Source organism: Pseudorasbora parva, chromosome 11 (genome assembly GCF_024679245.1).
Source record: "Pseudorasbora parva isolate DD20220531a chromosome 11, ASM2467924v1, whole genome shotgun sequence".
Classification (NCBI taxonomy): Eukaryota; Metazoa; Chordata; class Actinopteri; order Cypriniformes; family Gobionidae; genus Pseudorasbora; species Pseudorasbora parva.
Window position 1 is genome coordinate 40,816,541 of NC_090182.1, and position 19,331 is coordinate 40,835,871.

At 41.5% G+C, this 19,331-nt stretch overlaps 1 protein-coding gene across 1 annotated transcript; it reads left to right on the forward strand.

The window, feature by feature from the left end:
• Window positions 1–4,700: 4,700 nt before the first annotated feature.
• Window positions 4,701–14,229, forward strand: LOC137093204 (pregnancy zone protein-like). Its single transcript, XM_067457966.1, has 34 exons — window positions 4,701–4,896; window positions 5,351–5,534; window positions 5,608–5,764; window positions 5,852–5,904; window positions 6,027–6,047; window positions 6,138–6,303; window positions 6,385–6,469; window positions 6,544–6,658; window positions 6,727–6,847; window positions 6,937–7,046; window positions 7,146–7,316; window positions 7,397–7,621; window positions 7,700–7,912; window positions 7,988–8,137; window positions 8,524–8,679; window positions 8,764–8,839; window positions 9,050–9,230; window positions 9,320–9,545; window positions 10,646–10,769; window positions 10,843–10,964; window positions 11,042–11,093; window positions 11,187–11,270; window positions 11,382–11,558; window positions 11,650–11,725; window positions 11,803–11,959; window positions 12,438–12,512; window positions 12,596–12,758; window positions 12,832–13,016; window positions 13,087–13,308; window positions 13,378–13,499; window positions 13,611–13,692; window positions 13,779–13,862; window positions 13,942–14,047; window positions 14,130–14,229. Exons 1-34 carry the CDS (start codon window positions 4,814–4,816, stop codon window positions 14,204–14,206), a joined length of 4,401 nt encoding a protein of 1,466 aa, XP_067314067.1. The 5' UTR covers window positions 4,701–4,813; the 3' UTR covers window positions 14,207–14,229.
• Window positions 14,230–19,331: the final 5,102 nt, after the last annotated feature.

Here is a 19,331-nt window from a genome sequence, read left to right on the forward strand (position 1 = left end):
TAGCCTACGTTCTTGTCCTTATCTCTGATAAACTAAGCAATGCGCATCCATCTCGCGAATGTACAGTAGGGATGAGACGGTGGGGACAATTTACCACCGGTTAATCAAAGTGTGATGATATCACCGGTATCTGGGCTTTTAAATCACTAGTCTATCTAACCGAAAGGAACATGCGCACTGCCGCTTGGTCATTAATAACGGGAGCGGAGGCAAAGCGAGTGCTTTCAATGAATTCCTATAAAAGTTAAGCTTCCATATGAACTGAAAACGCGCCAGTGCGCGCACACCGTGAATGACAGCTCGTTAGTAAATGCGCGCTCTGTGCGGCCAAGCAGATTTTTAGTTTCGGTTTAAAATTAGCCTATTATTCTTAATGAAATACACAACACAATGACAAACCCCCTTTAATAGGCGCTTTTACATTTCACTTTGACACCAAATCTTCCGCGATCATCTGTCAGCTCAAGATCACATTTTCGGTTCATGCTTCCGTTTTTATTTGAACGGCCTGTTCTCTAACTGAACTAAATGACTGTATTACTATAAAAAATATAAACGACGGTGTCACGGTGTGCAGTAGTCTTATTCTGTCATCTTCACCCAAGTGTTGTTTAAAGGCATTAGGCCTATAGTTTGGCTCAGCAGCGCGCGCCTCGTCTCTCGTCCGTTCTTCGACGCGCTCGCCGTTGTGCTATTCTTTGAAACGACAGAGCCTTTAAACCTTCTTTAGCCACTTTTCCACTGGCCAGCGCGAGCACAGAGACTGAGATCATGCCTGCGGCTCTTCTGTAAAATCCGCAATAAACACGTACGCCTTCACTGGACTATGTCACACCATATCCAAAAGTACACCAGCAAGAGGGAGATGAATTGAAGTACTGAATTGAAGGAAAATGAAGTAAATCGCTATACAAAAATATATCAGAAGCTGTCATTTAGTATTTAATTACTAACCTGGACACCAGACGCGGCTATTGAATGACCACGAACAGGTAATAACTTGCATTTTTCATGCGTTAATGTATCACGCCTTTTTTTTCCTTTTCCTTTTTCGTTTTATTGTATTTCTTTCTTTTTTTTGGGGGGGGGGGGGGTAACGCACGCGTTACTGGAAATGTACCGAGTAAAATATTACTGAAAATTGATTAGTAATGCCTTACACTACTGCGTTACAGCAAAAAGTAATAAGTTACTGTAATGTATTACTTTTGTAATGCGTTACTCCCAACACTGACTGCTGCTGAGTGGTCAAAAGTTATGGTCTCTGATAAAAGTAAATTTTGTATGGTCCCAGAGTCTGGAAGAAGAGAGGAGAGGCACACAATCCACGTTGCTTGAGGTGCAGTGTAAAGTGATGGTCAGTGATGGTTTGAGGTGCCATGTCATCTGCTGGTGTTGTGTTTTCTGAGGTCCAAGGTCAATGTAGCCATATACCAGGAAGTTTTAGAGCACTTCATGCTTCCTGCTGGTGACCAACTTTATGGAGATGCAGATTTCATTTTCCAACAGGACTTGGTACCTGCACACAGTGCCAAAGCAACCAGTACCTGGTTTAAGGACCTTGGTATCCCTGTTCTTAATTGACCAGCAAACTCACCTGCCCATAACCTTGTGAAGAGGAAGATGCGATATGCCAGACTCAAAAAATGCAGAAGAGCTGAAGGCCACTATCAGAGAATCCTGGGCTCTCATAACACCCGAGCAGTGCCACAGACTGATCGACTCCATGCCAGACTGATTTTGAGACTTTCCTTAGTTGTCAGTTATAATCATCAAAATTAAAAGAAAAGAAAACATTTGAAATATATCAGTCTGTGCGTAATGAATGCATATAATGTACAAGTTTCACTTTTTGAATGGAATTAGTAAAATAAATAAACTTTTTGATGGTGTTCTAATTATATGACCAGCACCTGCAGGAGCTAATGATACACATTTCAACAATAAGTTGTACTGGAGTAGGCTATATATATATATATATATACTTAGTAAACTATATACTAAACAGTGCCTTGCGAAAGTATTCGGCCCCCTTGAACTTTGCGACCTTTTGCCCCATCTTAGGCTTCAAACATAAAGATATAAAACTGTACTTTTTTGTGAAGAATCATCAACAAGTGGGACATAATCATGAAGTGGAACGAAATTTATTGGATATTTCAAACTTTTTTAACAAATCAAAAACTGAACAATTGGGCGTGCAAAATTATTCGTCCCCTTTTACTTTCAGTGCAGCAAACTTTCTCCAGAAGTTCAGTGAGGATCTCTGAATGATCCAATGTTGACCTAAATGACTAATGATGATAAATAGAATCCACCTGTGTGTAATCAAGTCTCCGTATAAATGCACCTGCACTGTGATAGTCTCAGAGGCCCGTTTAAAGCGCAGAGAGCATCTTGAAGAACAAGGAACACACCAGGCAGGTCCGAGATACTGTTGTGGAGAAGTTTAAAGCCGGATTTGGATACACAAAGATTTCCCAAGCTTTAAACATCCCAAGGAGCACTGTGCAAGCGATAATATTGAAATGGAAGGAGTATCAGACCACTGCAAATCTATACCAAGACCTGTCCCTCTAAACTTTCCGCTCATACAAGGAGAAGACTGATCAGAGATGCAGCCAAGAGACCCATGATCTGTGAGAGAGCTGAGGTGAGAGACTCTGTACATAGGACAACAATCAGTCGTATACTGCACAAATCTGGCCTTTATGGAAGAGTGGCAAGAAGAAAGCCATTTCTTAAAGGTATCCATAAAAAGTGTCATTTAAAGTTTGCCTGGGAGACACACCAAACATGTGGAAGAAGGTGCTCTGGTCAGATGAAACCAAAATTGAACTTTTTGGCAACAATGCAAAACGTTATGTTTGGCGTAAAAGCAACACAGCTCATCACCCTGAACACACCATCCCCACTGTCAAACATGGTGGTGGCAGCATCATGGTTTGAGCCTGTTTTTCTTCAGCAGGGACAGGGAAGATGGTTAAAATTGATGGGAAGATGGATGGAGCCAAATACAGGAACATTCTGGAAGAAAAACTGATGGAGTCTGCAAAAGACCTGAGACTGGGGCGGAGATTTGTCTTCCAACAAGACAATGATCCAAAACATAAAGCATAATCTACAATGCAATGGTTCAAAAATAAACATATCCAGGTGTTAGAATGGCCAAGTCAAAGTCCAGACCTGAATCCAATCGAGAATCTGTGGAAAGAACTGAAAACTGCTGTTCACAAACGCTCTCCATCCAATCTCAATGAGTTTGAGCTGTTCTGCAAGGAGGAATGGGCAAAAATTTCAGTCTCTCGATGTGCAAAACTGATAGAGACATACCCCAAGCGACTTCCAGCTGTAATCGCAGCAAAAGGTGGCGCTACAATGCATTAACTTAAGGGGGCCAAATAATTTTGCACGCCCAATTTTTCAGTTTTTGATTAGCTAGAAAAGTTTGAAATATCCAATAAATTTCATTCCACTTCATGATTGTGTCCCAACTTTATGTTTGAAGCCTGAAATGTTGCAAAAGGTCGCAAAGTTCAAGGGGGCCGAATATTTTCGCAAGGCCCTGTATATATATAATAGCATGTGTATTGTTTTAACAAATAAAATAAATTATTTTCCAAGTGCTTTAGTAAATGCCAATATAAAAATATTTGTCCTTATATAAAACATAAAATCATAATCATTTAAAATATGTTTAAGTAAAAGGTAAGTAGGCATTGTTACAAGGTGCATTTTTAAAACGTGCACTTAAGTGTGTTTATACATATTGTCATTGAAGAATATTCTCTTTAATTATATCATTTTATCTGCAATCATTTTAATTATACTTTTAAGATTTTAAGTAAACAAAAAGTACACTTTTAATACAATTAAGCACACTTCATTTTCCAAAAAGGATCTGAACTTTTTAATATAACTCTACAACTACACTGTAAAAAAAAAATGTGTTGGTTTTTGTTGGTTTAAATTAAAAAAGTAAGTAACCTGGTTGCCTTAAAATTTTGAGTTTATTGAAATAAAAAATTTGAGTTGATACAATGAAGGAATTTTTTTTTTTTTTTTTACAGTGGATGGCTTGAGAGTTAGTAAATCATAAGGAATTTATATTTTTGGGTGAACTAATAACCCTTTAAATAATTTCAGCTGCTGTTCGTAACTAAAGATTTACAAACAATATATAATGAGAATGTACAACATGAATCCATTTTCCAACACGTGTTTTTGTCTTACCCTGAATCATTATTGTACACTTATAATAAGAGTTTATTTTGGAACTATTTCAGGCCGGTCTGGTACCGTTGCGGAGGAGCACAGTCCCTGCGTGACTCGCCATAGACATAAACAGAGAAGTAGATCCAGCTGCAATGTTCTTCCGCAAAACGCATGCAGTTCTGTTTATTAACCGCTAGAGTGTAAAAAGTTACAGACTGCAGCTTTAAAATACATTAAACGGACTTGCAAATAGCACATATTTCACACATACTGTGTAAGCACATAAATCGAGAACTTTTTGGCTTTACATCCTGTGATCTATTCATACAGTTTGGGTAGGTTACCTTGCTGGAATCGCACTATACATGCCCTTCCGGCAACCCAGTGATTAGGCTACCGGGGCTCCGCCCTAAAGACGGCCTGATTGCCTGTGAGTGCTAAATCAACCTGATCCCAATTAATAAGAGCGGTTCAATAACGCTGCCATCAGTGCAGGATTGAGAACTTAAGCTGTAGAGCAGTGCGACGCTGTACAAAGTGCCGCAGGGTTTCTGAAAGAGACGCTTGAGTTCGGTCTGGTCTTGGATGATTGCTCTTCATGGCTGTGAGGGCGATTTGTGTTTGGAACGGGCTCATTTTAGCCCTTCTCCTCGTTGCTGTGGATGGACAGACCTCAGGGCCGTGAGTAGCATGCGCTTTAAGTGGCAGTAAGGACCACAGTTCTATGTTCAGAAATAGTTTGGCCATAAATCCCAAAAGCGCTGTACTGATGCAAATAACATTGCATGTCAATCTTGAGTTAACTTTAATGCAGTCCTCCTCTCCGAAATCAGTTCTGTCTGTCGGAGTCCTGCAAGGCTCAAATAGACTAGTCTGATTTGTGAATAGTTATCTGTTCAGACTCCTGCTCTCTATCAGGAACAAACTGTTTCTTTTCATCCAGAATCGTTAAGATCTAACACCCCATCTGCCCATGTCAACCCACCTGCCTACAGAGTCACTTTTGGCTATTTTTTTTTATTGGCCATTATGAAGAGACCTGGCAGCCCCTTTATGTGACCGTTCAACCAACATGTACGTGTTCTTACTCGTTTCCCTTTGGCCACTGAATCTAAACTTCATGATGTTTTCACAGGTTATTCATGGTGACTTTTCCTGCTGTGATTGAGTCTGAATCTACTGCCAAATTATGCATAACCCTTCTGAAACCCCAAGAGAGTCTCACGATGACAGTTTCTCTGCTTGATGACACAAATGAGACAACTCAACTTGTGCAGCAGATTTTGTCTAAGCCGTTTCACAGCTGCTTTAGTTTCCAGGTCTGTTGTTATGAGGTTTGGCTTTTTCTTGTCAGTTTATTTTTCTGAGAGTGTTAACTGTGTTTCTCTACAGGCTCCTCGAGTAGATGGCGAATCTGTGCAGAAGCTAAAGGTGGAAGTTCAAGGGCAGGTCTTCAGAGCGACCGAAGAGAGGAAAGTCATGTTCAGACGTTACCTGCCACTGACCTTCATCCAAACAGATAAACCCATCTACAATCCAGGACAAACGGGTGAGCAGTGCATGACTCTTGGTTGAATATTCTAGTTCTGATCATCAAGTGCATGACACAATGAGCATTTACTGCTGTCTTCTTCAGTGAATTTCAGAGTTGTCACCATGGATCCCAGATTTGTGCCATTTGATCAGATGGTAAGACTTGACCATGAACAAACTGTGCAAATAACAAAAATACATGCAGTTTTGCACTCTTTAATGACCGCAGCGTCAATGTTTCCTTTTTAAATGCCTATCCTTTCTGTCTGTCCTTGCAGTACAGTCTGGTGGTGCTGGAGGTAAGAATTTGTTCCAGTGCAAGTCTTTGAATGGCACCAATTAAGCTTTTTGTATGTTTGCTGTTTCTGAGCTGTTAATTGTTTTAATAGGACAATAATAATAACCGGATTGGTCAGTGGACAAACGTTTCCTCAACGCAGTGGATACTGCAGCTTTCTCACGAGTTAAACCCAGAGGCTCAGATAGGGATGTACACACTAAAGGCTTTTATTGATGACCGAATGATCTCCCAAGTTTTTGAGGTGAAAAAATACGGTAGGTTGTGCATGTATAATGTGCAGCAGTTCAATGAAATATCTGAGGTCTTTAATCTAAAGAGTTTCGTTTCTGGTTTAGTTTTGCCCAAGTTTGACGTGACTGTGAATGCACCACAGATGTACAGTGTTGGAGATGTGGGACTGAAGGTTGAGGCTTGTGCCAAGTGAGTGAGGCTTTCATTCTCTCGTCTTGTGGTTGGTCAGTTCTTGATCTTGTTCCCTGTGACTCATTTCCCAGATACACGTATGGCCAACCTGTACCTGGTCAAGCGTTGGTGGAAGTGTGCCGTGATCCCCAGCCATATGTTGTGGTTCCTAATGTGACCCGTCTGTGTCTGAATAAAACCGCAAAGGTGTGACTCCTGCCTTACAGTGGAGGGTGTCTCCTGCTTGTTCTTAAATTTGACTCTTTTTCTACCAGATGAATGCCACGGGCTGTGCCTCCGTTACTGTTGCTGTGTCAGAGTTTTTCAACGCCAAATTTGAATATAATATGCAAGACACATTTCTTGTAAATGTGAATGTCACTGAGGAGGGAACAGGTGAGATATTGGTTTATCTAAACCAACAGTACATGTATGAAGTTGATGTGGTTAGCCAGTGTTTTTTTTTCCCCCTTTTTTGGCCCTAGATGTAGAGATGTCAAAATCTGCTACAGTGTCCATTACATTTGAAGTTGGCAAGGTCACCTTTGTGGACCTCCCAGATTATTTTGAACCTGGATTAACAATTTATGGAAAGGTACCTTTTTTTTTTTTTTTTTTTTTTTTTTTTTTAAAATCCCTGGTTGCAGAAGCTTTCACATTGGTTCCCTTTCCTAACCTTGATCATTCCTAACAGATATCAGTGTCTAGTTTTGATGGTACACCCATCATGAACAAAGCGGTGTACCTCCTGGATGGTAACAGCTGGCCCAACAAACTGCTGCTGAATCTGACCACAAACCAGAACGGAATGGCCACGTTCTCCCTCAACACCGCTGCTCTCCCTAAAGCTGGTCTCAGTCTGGTGGTATGATTTGCCCTTTATATTTTGTGACACGAAGTGATTTCTCACTTGTAAGAAACTGATTCTGTTCATTTGTTCCCCAGGCAAGTGTGACTCCAGCGGTTGTTTATAGCTACAAATCACCATACTTCACTACAGATAGGAGGGTTGTTCAGCTTCTCCAACCCGCTTCTGACAACCCATCGTCTAGTGAACTGACTATAGTGACGCTCGCGCAGCCGCTCCAATGTGGTGCTGTGTTTCCAGTGACCGTGAAGTATTCTTTTGTTGGAGAAACTGGTGACTACAATGCTGACATTGTCTATATGGTGAGTGGACATAAGATTTATTTATTAACTGCTTTTTCCTGTCCAGTGTATTTTATGCACCCATTTGTCTTCCGTCAGGTCTTGTCCAGAGGAGTGATAGTCCTCCATGGATTTCAGAGAGTCAGTGCTGGGGCTTCTAATACCGTCACAAGTGGCTCTGTGTCTTTCCAACTGTCTGTCAGTGTCTCTATGGCTCCAGCAGTGCAGATTCTGGCCTACTGCGTTCTGCCCAGTGAGACTGTAGTTGCTGCTAGTGTGTCTTTTGAGACAGAAATGTGTCTCCAAAACCAGGTATGATGTGCACTGGTGTCTTTTGGCTTCAAGTGGGGAGTGATGTGCCCTACAGCGTGTTGGTCCTCGTTTCAGGTGTCTCTACAGTTCTCTCCTGATAGAGCCGTTCCTGCTGAGGGAAATGTTCTGACTGTCTCTGCTCAAGCTGGATCTCTGTGTGGCATCAGTGCTGTAGATCAGAGTGTCCGGATCATGGAGCCGGGAAGACGTCTGAGTGCCAAAATGGTATCCATGTGCTGCTGCTTTGATGTTTCTTGTTGGTTTTGCTTGATTTTAGGTTTCTTTAGAATGTGAGTAATGCTGCTGACTCAATTTGACAAACCTATCCTTTTTTTTTTTTTTTTTAAATGATTGAATTATAGGAAGTTTTAGTGTACATCTCTAACAGAGGCCAGATAGTAGTTCCTGTGTGAGTAAACCTCACTCTGATCTCAAGATGCTCTAGCGACTGACACTAGAGATTGCAGCCTTTAGACTCCTTGTTAGAGCATTCGAGTCCCGCTTGGAGTGGGCTGTTTGACCACGAGGGGTTACACATCTAATGTTATTAAAACAATGCATTTGGTTAACTTTTCCAGAAGCAAGTGCTGTATGAACTTTCTTTTTCACAGGTGTTTGACTTGCTCCCAGTGCAATCGCTATCAGGTTATCCTTACAGCATTTCGGATGAACCACCGTGTTTTGATATTCGACCCCGTTTTGATATTCTGCCCATTCGTATAGCTCGCAACACTGTTTCTACAAATCAAGCTTACACAACCTTCAAGGTACAAAAGAACTCATGACCTTTTAGCCACTGAATGATACAGCATCAGTGACTTTAAATCCTTTTTTGAATTTGACTCTGACAGAGCCTGGGAATGAAGGTCGCAACAAATCTTGCTGTACGAGCCCCTCCATGCCAGCTGTATCCCAGATTCCCTGACAGTAGGTCTATGCAGACATGCTACTTCCATAAATTCCTTCTGCATGTGCTGAACTGGCATTGACTTAAGAGGAATAACCTCCCTTTTTTTCTTGAGAAATTATTTTTTTTTGTTATGCATTAATGCCATGAGGTTGGTTTTGAAACCCCATGTTTATTCTGCAGACATTGACAGTTCAGAGTAAATCAGTGTAAAATTGCTTCTCTTTCAGTGGTGTTTTTCCGTGGTCCTCGTGTAGAGGAGATGATGATGATGGCAGAAGCAACTGCTGCTCCAGTACTAGCAATGGCGAGACTGATGGCTCCTCCAAAAGAGGACTCCCTTTCTGCTCCTGAAATGACTGTCAGGACTTACTTTCCAGAAACCTGGCTCTGGCAGCTTGCTCAAGTGGGGTTAGTTGAGCGTCTTGTTTGCTCCTAAAGCTACTCATCCAGCTTTTTTTTTTTTTTTTTTTTTTAACTATTTGTCTGCTGTCCTTCAGATCCACTGGATCTACACAAGTTCCCCTCACAGTTCCAGACACCATCACCACATGGGAGACGGAGGCGTTCTGCCTGTCTTCCAAAGGTTTTGGTCTGGCACCTCCTGCTCTGCTGACGGTCTTCCAGCCCTTCTTCCTGGAGCTCTCCCTGCCATACTCCATCGTCCGTGGGGAGTCTTTTGATCTGAAGGCCACAGTCTTCAGCTATCTGTCCAAATGCATAATGGTCTGTCATGGTTTTTTTATTTCTGTGTAAAATGTCAGGCCAAATTCAGTCCTGTAGGGCCACTGTCCTGCAGAGTTTAGCTTCAACTTGCCTCAATACACCTGAAGGCCATAATTTAGCTGTGTTTATTTTTGGCTGGAGCTAAACCTTGCAGGAGCAGGGTTTGACACCCCTGATGTAAGGGGAAAACTGGTCAGTTTCATCTAGAAGGGAATTATTTATAGAGTTTTGAAAGAGTCACTTATTTATGGCTGAACAAATGACTTGTCAGTACTCCTCTGAACGGGGCATGACTTAACTTGGGGTTTTCACTATTGTTTGGATATTAATGTTCACAATTTAATTGCAAGGTAACGTAAAATCAGCAGGTTAAGACATTAAATTGGTAAGTGTATGACACCAGAACACTACTTTAAATGCAAACAACTATTAGAATAAATCAATATCGCAGGCAGGTACACTCGCATTTACACAAGTTGCAGAAAGAAAAAGGAAAGGATGAGTTAATGAATGATAATCCCCAGTTTCTAGCACTTAAGGAATGCCCTGGATGAATCAATCAGTACTTTAACCCTCCTATTGCTTAGGTGAGGTTATTCCACTTTTCAATCCATGCATCAGTTAAATTAGAATCTGGAAGTATTACTTGCGTTTGAAGTACTTCAGTGGGGTTCTCTTTTTCTCTGGGAAGTGGTGTCTGGTGGCCTGACATCTGCTGAGGTGGCTCACAATAAATTTCACATTATCTGTGGTCTCAACTTCTCACCCCAAGCATAGAGTACAGAGAACCGTTTAGACACTTGAATAAGTCATACGTCTTGCACGGATTTCAGTCAAGCAGTCTTCTGAATTTTGAACGGATACATGCAATGAAAGTGTGCCTTGGCTGGTACAAATCATCCATTTGATGGTTACACTCAGTCTTCATGGAGCCCACTTCACTTATGGTCCTAGATTGTCAATTTGGGTCAGGAGTGGGTTTGTGTGGAATTTTTGAATGAATCAAATTGAAGTTCATTTGTTTTGGCTTTGCCTCCAAATCCTACAACTGAAGCTAAATAGAGAAGGTCATGTCTTGGTTCCATGTGTTTCTTTGGCAGGTTAAACTGACTCCAGCTTTGTCCACAAACTACTCTCTTAAACCATATGCTGATCCATATTTGTCCTGTCTTTGTGCCAATGGGAGAAAGACCTTCAAATGGGTCCTCTCAGCTTCGGTTCTCGGTCAGTTTTGTACTGTCTGTTTCTAAATTTGGTGTGTGTGTGGTGTTGCTCACTACTTGTCTGTCACCTACAGGAGCCGTCAATGTGACTGTCAGTGCTTCAGCTGAGCCATCCCGGACTCGATGTGGCACTGAAGCCGTGACCGTGCCGACGAGAGGACGCATTGATGTTGTCACTCGAAGTCTACTTGTCCTTGTAAGTGTTAAACAGCCTTCTGGAGTTTGATCATGGAGCTCATGCTGCTTTACTGATGTGGTTTGTTGCTTTAATAGCCTGAAGGAGTTGAAAGGACAAACACCAAGAGTTGGTTACTGTGTCCAAAGGGTTTGTTTGCACTCAATGATTCCCAAACATATTCCCTTTACAGCCAAACATTAGCCTAGTGCTCAATACTGCTCCTTTCTGTTCGGTCTACAGGAAACGTTCTTTCTGAAGATGTGACTCTGACGTTTCCAAAAAGTGTGATTCAGGGATCAGCTAGATGCTCTGTTTCAGTCCTTGGTAAAGTCTTTATTTTATTTGTGGTTTTTAATTATTGAGTAGAAACTGTCAGAGGATGTTTGGCAGAATAACCTTGTTTCTGATGTGGGCCTTATGCTTCTCCTCTTGTAGGGGATATAATGGGTCGTGCACTGAAGAATCTAGATGGGTTGTTAAAGATGCCATATGGCTGTGGCGAACAGAATATGATTGTTCTTGCTCCCAATATTTACATCCTGCTGTACCTGAAGGTCACCGGTCAACTCACCGCAGCCATTAGAGAGACCGCCACGGGCTACCTTCAGAGTGGTATGGATGACCAAATCCACTTGCTCTTTGGCATGTCAGACTGTTTAACTCCTGTCCTGATCAATTTACATGTGGCTTTTGACCTAATCAGGATACCAACGAGAACTGAACTACAGACACAATGATGGTTCATACAGCACCTTTGGTTATGATGAATCCAATACATGGTGAGTTTCATGCTGTGTATAATCTGTCACCAGTGGTTTGTAAACTCAGTTTGACGTCACGTGATCTCCACGGCCAGGTTGACCGCCTTTGTCCTGAGGTCTTTTGGTCTAGCGAGGCAATTTATCTTCATTGATCCAAATGTCCTGCAGACTGCAAGGGCTTGGTTGATCAGCACGCAGGGTTCGGACGGCTGTTTCGTGCAGCAGGGAACTTTGCACCACAATGAAATGAAGGTACGTTACATGTTTCTTAATGTGCTCCAACTAGAGCTGCACGACTAATCGTTTGACGCTCTTGAGTACGACACATTCGATCTTCCAAAATGTCAACTCTGCTGTCTATTATGGCCGTTTCACATCAGGAACATGAGCGTCTTGTTACGGCCCATGTTAATGAGAGTCGGTGTCACACGGGCAAATAAACCGGCTGCTCCGCTGACACTTGTGATGGGAAACGTAAATCCCTAAAATCTTTGGTTTAAAGCCTGATCATCACAGCAACATTCCAATCTGTTTGCACTGCAGCTGCTCCAGAGAGAGCAGCTGCCGTGTAAAGATGATCAGCTTCAGTCGTTTAAACTATAGCTTGTTATCTGGACATGTGTACTTGGGTAATTCAGTAACTTGTGACTCAGTTTATCCAGATTCATGCAGCTCTAACCAGTAGACTGTGTTCTCGTTCTTCTAAGTCAAATTTGCTGGTGTGTTTCAGGGTGGAGTTGGTGACAGTGTGACCATGACTGCCTACGTTGTTGCATCGCTGCTTGAACTAGGCGTTCCTGTTACAGTAAAAATCTCTCCAGTATTTGTATGAGCTCCTTGCAGATGACTTTCCTGCTCTGGCTGTTGTCTGATCTGTTTTGCTTTCAGGATCCCGTCATTACCAACGCGCTGTCCTGCTTGAGGCCTGTTGTTGGGAACCTGGGAAACACTTATGCCATGGCTCTGCTGGCTTACACCTTCAGTCTGGCTGGAGAGACCGCCACTCGATCACAGCTTTTAAATGCTTTGAACAACCGTGCCATTTCTGAAGGTAAGATTTACCAGCTTTTTAAAAACATTTTATATCGAGTACTTTTATCCCATCTGTCTCATCCTTAATGAAGGCATTAAGCTTCATTGGTCTCAGACGACATCTGGTGATACTCTGGCAGTGGAGATCAGCTCTTACGTGCTGCTAGCGCTTCTCACTGAGCAGCCTCTTACGACAGCTACTCTGGCCTATTCTAACCGCATTGTCAACTGGCTGGTGACCCAGCAGAATCCTTATGGAGGCTTCTCATCCACCCAGGTGCCTGTGACTACCAAACATGAGCGCAGTCATTTATGAGTGGAGTTTTTAATCTGGTGCTTGTTTTCAGGACACAGTGGTGGCTCTTCACGCCCTGTCTGTGTATGCTGCTCAAGTCTTCAGTTTGGATGGCTCCAGTACTGTTACTGTACAGTCATCAGTGGTAGGTGGAGACTCTTATAGCTTCACCGTGAATCGGGACAACAGGCTGCTGTATCAGGAGAAGCCACTGAAGAACGTTCCTGGCAAATATAGTGTTAAAGCATCAGGATCCTCTTGTGTGTCTGTGCAGGTCTGTATCTTCAGCTTCCTTTTATGGTTTCTGTTGCACAGCAATCTTAGTGCTTTACTTGTACTGTAGGTTGCGTGTTTCTACAACATCCCAACACCCATTAAAGATACCAAAACACTGAGTGTCGAAGCGACAGTGACTGGAGACTGCCAACCGCTTGGGGCCAATCTCATGTTGAACTTCACAGTAAAGTAAGAACACCTTTCACTTTGTCCTGAAACCAGCTCTTGTTTGTTCTTCTTACAAAAGGAAGCAGTTCTTGATCCCGTTGACTAAACCGCTTTATTTCCCACGTCATTCAGATACAACGGTGTAAAAGCAAGCACTAACATGGTTATCGTGGACATTAAGCTCCTGTCAGGCTTCGTGGCAGATACGTCACTGGTTCGTGTGTCTAAGGTTTATTCCCAAGATGCTTGAAGTGCCTTCAGCTGTAACTGTGTCTGTAAATGATGGTCTCTTCCCCTCAGCTTGGTTCTCCACCCCAATCGTTTGCCCCGCTAGTGGAGCGAGTTGATGCTGATGATGATCATGTCCTAGTGTATCTGAAAGGGGTGAGACCACTGTATACTGGGTATATTCACTAGCTGCCATCTTGTGTTTGTGCTGCTGTTTATAGTTTCTGTCTCACAGGTTCCCAAAGGAGTCCCCATGAGTTACACTCTTCAGCTGAAACGGGTCCTTCCAGTGAATAATCTCAAGCCAGCGGTCATCAGTGTTTATGACTACTATCAGACAAGTACGCTTTCATCCCTAATCATGCTCTGCTCTGACTGAATTTACTGACCATGATCCAGCTCATTTTTATGTTCCTCTCTCAGGTGATGCGTTTGAGACTACCTACACATCTCCCTGTCCTTCTGTTGATTCGGTACTGGCTGCAAGAAACATGGCTTAAATAAAACTGCTTTTATACAGTCAGTCTTTTCCATTTTATTTGTCTTGTTTTGCTATAAGCAAGAAGGTAATAATATGAGACTGTATCAAGGGTTACTACTCAGTGACTCTGAGAGAAGCATTTTTATTAATATAAATGTACGTTATTTGGATACATGCAGCTCTTAAGGTGACCGCAACAACAGACAATTTCATTTAACACAAATTGACCAACTATTGATCAGTAATTCATACAGTAAGGGTTGTGTAATGTTACCACATTTTGATTCAATAGCTGGACTTAAAGTGTGGCTTTTCACTGGAATCTAAATCTGAACCGCTGGCCTAAAATAAATCCCGAGTTGTGCTGCCTTGAGTAGTTCTGAAATTCAGTGCCATTAAATGACAGCTGATCAATATATTCGAGAAGGGGAATGACCAGTGGTAACAAGCTGCAATTTACTTGACAGGCATATTTGGGTGTGGAGAGAACTGAAGGAAATGTCTATTTACTAAACCAATTAAGTCCACGAATTCAGTGACTGTACATGTCTTGATACTCTTTATTGGGAAGTGTCAAGTCTTTCACTGTAAACTTCAATGCTGCAATAAATGTCCAACAGTAAAGCCCGCCTTTTAATTTGAGTCACTTTGACACTGACAATTGGCTCTGGACCACGGAGACCAAAATATACTGCTGAACGATAGCAGTGGCTACAACAAACACATTCCCACATTGATCAGACATTCCTTTTAATACAATAAGTATCAACTGTTGTTAAGTATCAAGAGGCAGGAACACGGCGACATAAGAGTGGTGGCAGGAGCACACAGGTGGACCATATCTTATGTAATCTGATGGAGATTAGTGATTGTAAAGTAGTGGTAGGTAAGAGTGTAGCTAGACAGCATAGGATGGTAGTGTGTAAGATGACTCTGGTGGCGAGTGTGACGGGTCTCCTGTTACTATTGGTGTTGCCGACCGGTGGGTGTGGCCTAGACTCATCGGGAGAACGATGTGCACCTGGGCAGGCTCTTTGAGCAAATTATGTGCACCTGTTTCTTCCTCTATTTAAGTTGAGCCTTTGAGAGTCAACGGGAAGGGGCTTGAGGGACTCTGAGAGAGCTCCAGCTTGTGCAACACCGTCATGAGACCGTCCTGAGTTGGTTGCTCCCTTTTTCAGTTTTGTTATGATTTTGTTTATCTTCTTTTTGATATTACTTTGAATTTGGTTCTGTTTGACTTTCTCATCATTTGTTCACCATAGATTTCTAGTTATTTTGCCTTGATTCAACATCTTATATTTTATTACTTATGTAAATAAACCTTATATGTTGCAAAACCTCACCAACCTACTATGTCCTCCACTTATTTGTCGCGGCTTTGAGCTGGTCGTGACAAATATGGGGGCTCGTCCAGCCAAACGACAGGGTTTTCTTTTAGTATGACATACAAATAGGCCTGTTTGTCTGTGTGAATTGATAAATGTTTATTTGGTTTGTTTGATTAGGTCGGTTTAAATTTGGTTTGTTTGTTGTAAGAAACAAATTTGGGAGTTAATTGCTCCAGTTTAATGTGATTTGATTTGGGAAAGGAGTTAATTTGTTTACTTTTTTTTGTATCACAAATTCGTTATATATTTATTTATTTTATTTTTTCAAAACTTTGGAGGTTTATAGTGGTTGGTTTGATGGTTTTGTTTTTGTTGATTGTTTTGTGGGAGTTTTTTTTCCAACTCAAGTATGGTAAGTATTGCTACTCTTTGTATATTTGAGGGAGATGTGGTTTTGGATTAGACTTTTCCCTAGATAGGTTTAGTGGAGTATCCTTAACCGGATGCTCCAATATTTTTTATTTTAGTTTGTTGTGTTTGTATGGTGAAAGCAGTTGGAGCATTTGTCTCGGGAACACATCCGTGTTTTGTAATGGTGACTCGTTAATCGGTTGCTATTGCAAACGCTGGTTTATAGTGTATAAAAACCCGCTGCAAGTAACTGTACGAAGATTAGGGATGAGTTTAGGTAGTTTCTAAATTTAGTTAGAGGGAATTGTTTGTCCAATTTCTCTCCCTCAATTTTTTTTTTTTTTGTAACTTAAGTAGCTGTATGTTGGTTGTTAAAATGGCCTCAAATGTGGAGGAATTTATTAGTGCTCCGTCTGAAGATTTGTTGAATGATTTTTCTAAAGATCAGCTAGTAGAACTTGCAACTCATTATAAAATTAATTTGTCAAGTCAGGACAAACGTCTGAAGGATAATCTTAAAACTACGATAAAGATGGAGTTACTTGAACGCAGAGTTTTAGAGTCTGAAATTTCGGAAGATGCGTCAACTTTTGATAATGTGACACCATCACCATCTCATTTAACTTTTGATCAACAAAAACAATTGTTATTAATTCAGGCTGAAATGAAGGAAAAAATGTTAGACGCACAAAATCACATTGAGTTACAGAAAATCAAATTACAACAACAGCAGTTTGATCTAGAACGTTATCGTTTGGATCTAATAAGAGATGGTAAACTTTCTTTAACTGGTGAACCCGTACCTGATTCAACTGCGTGCAAGTTTGATACCGTGAGTAATTTGAGGCTGATTCCTAAATTTGATGAAAAAGAGGTTGAGCGGTTCTTTGTTTTGTTTGAACGTGTTGCGGATGCACGAAATTGGCCAGATGAAGAGCGTACTCTTATGTTGCAGTCTGTTTTTACAGGCAGAGCCCAGGAAGCGTATTCTTCCCTTAGCGTAGAGGACGCTTCTGATTATACAGCGGTAAAAGCGGCAGTGTTGAGGGCTTACGAGCTGGTTCCAGAAGCTTACAGACAAAGATTTAGATCCTGGAAGAAAAGAGAAAAGCAGACATATGTTGAATTTGTACATGAGATCTCGGTTCATTTTAATCGTTGGTGTGTAGCTTCTGAGGTTAAAACACTTGACGATTTAAAAGAATTAATGATGCTTGAGCAATTCAAGAGTTCAGTTTCAGGTCGTATTGCGACTTACATCAACGAATGTAAACCTGACACCGCGTATGAGGCGGCCGTAATGGCTGATGAATTCTCTTTGACTCATAACACTGTTTTTGGTTACAGAGCCGCTGGAGAGAATTTTCAAAAAGAACCATGGCGAAAGTCCAGTGCATTTTCCAGGTTTGTGCCTGATTTACCCAGCACACAGTTGCACACTTCTTTTGAAGAAAAAGATAAAGTAAATATGTGTAATTATTGTCATGGATTTGGTCACTGGAAGAATGAATGTCCGTTATTGAAAGCAAAAGCTGATCATTCTAACGTGAAATCTAATTCTTTGTCTCCTATAAAGCCCGTTTTAGCGGTGACTGCTTCAACAATAAGCAGTATGCAGGAGAATTGCTCGCCGTGTGTTTCAGTGTTTACTCCATTTGTTACAGAAGGTTATGTTAGACTGGTAGATGGAAGGAAAAATGTACCAGTTAAAATTCTACGGGATACAGGATCCTCAGAAACATTTGTGCTAGAGTCTGTGTTGCCTTTTTCACCGAATTCTTATACTGGAAGTAATGTGTTGGTGAAGGGCATTGGCCTGAATGTTATGTCTGTCCCAATTCATAAAATGATTTTGCACTCTGAGTTGATTCAGGGCGAAGTGGAGGTGGCTGTCCGTTCCTGCTTGCCTGTGGAGGGAATACACGTAGTTCTAGGAAATGATCTGGCTGGTGATCGTGTTTGGAGAAATGATTCACCACATTTAGTGGTTACACCATGTCCAAACATCTTAAAATTAGATGGTGATGAAAGTTTGGCCTGTCATTTGAATCCGTTACCGTCTTGCGTGATCACCCGGTCTATGAGTAAAACACAGGTTGAGGGAAAAACTGAATCTGAAAAGATAAAATTAGAAATCCCTTCAATTTTGTCAGTGTCACGTAATGAATTGATCGAAAAACAAAAAGCTGACTCGACTCTTATTGAATTATTTGACCGAGTTGTTTCTCAAGATGCAGTTGTGAATCTTTCATCTGGGTATTACCTAGATGAGGGATTGCTGGTTCGAAAATGGGTGCCTCAGGCAGAGTTTGCGATTGGTGATCCGATGGTGCAAATTGTAATTCCTCAGTGTCTTCGGCAACTAGTGTTACAGACCGCACATGACACTTTCGGCCACATGGGAGTGCGAAAGACGTACAAGTTACTTTTGAAGCGTTTCTTTTGGCCGAAATTGAAACGTGATGTGTCCAAATACATTAAGTCTTGTCACACATGTCAGCTTACTGGAAAACCAAATCAAACTTTGAAATCTGCTCCTCTTTATCCAATTCCAGCCATTAGTCAACCATTTGAGCATCTCATTATAGATTGTGTTGGGCCATTACCTAAGTCCAAGGCAGGTAGTGAGTATTTGCTTACAATCATGTGCCAAGTAACTAGATATCCGGCTGCATATCCGTTACGGTCTGTAACGGCAAAACTAGTCATAAAAGCACTGACACAATTTATTTCAGTCTTTGGAATACCAAAAATTATTCAATCTGATCAGGGAAGTAATTTCACCTCTAATTTGTTTGGTCAAGTTTTGAAACGGCTTAATATTCAACATAATCTCTCCAGTGCTTATCATGCCCAAAGTCAGGGAGCACTGGAGAGATTTCATCAAACACTGAAATCTTTGTTGAGATCGTACTGTGTTCAAATGAGTAAGGACTGGGAGACCGGTCTACCTTGGTTGATGATGGCAGCTCGGGAAGCTGCGCAAGAAAGTACTGGGTTCAGTCCAAATGACCTTGTTTTTGGTCATGATGTGCGAAGTCCTTTGGCTGTTTTATCTGCGGACTGGGAAAAGTCTGATCCGCCAAAAAATGTGTTGTCATATGTTAGTGATTTTCGTAGGCGAATTTATGAGGCGTGTCAGTTGGCAAAGTCCTCTCTGAAAAAAATCTCAAGATCGAATGAAACAACTTTTTGATCGTCGAACTGAAGTGCGTTCGTTTCAACCTGGTGACCAGGTACTAGCGTTGTTGCCTGTTGTGGGATCGCCCTTTCAGGCTAAGTTCGTTGGACCATTTAGTGTGGCTAGTCAGATTTCTAGTCTGAATTATTTGATAAATACGCCAAATCGTAAAAAACGGACTAGAGTGTGTCACGTAAATCTTTTGAAACCATATTATGCTT

Bases quoted from the DNA above. Each gene is read 5' to 3' on its own strand.
- LOC137093204 (XM_067457966.1), top strand. From the start codon at position 4,814: ATGGCTGTGAGGGCGATTTGTGTTTGGAACGGGCTCATTTTAGCCCTT. The intron at 7,913-7,987 runs GTATGATGTGCA...TCCTCGTTTCAG, and splicing joins AAATGTGTCTCCAAAACCAG to GTGTCTCTACAGTTCTCTCC. The intron at 13,863-13,941 runs GTGAGACCACTG...TCTGTCTCACAG, and splicing joins TCCTAGTGTATCTGAAAGGG to GTTCCCAAAGGAGTCCCCAT.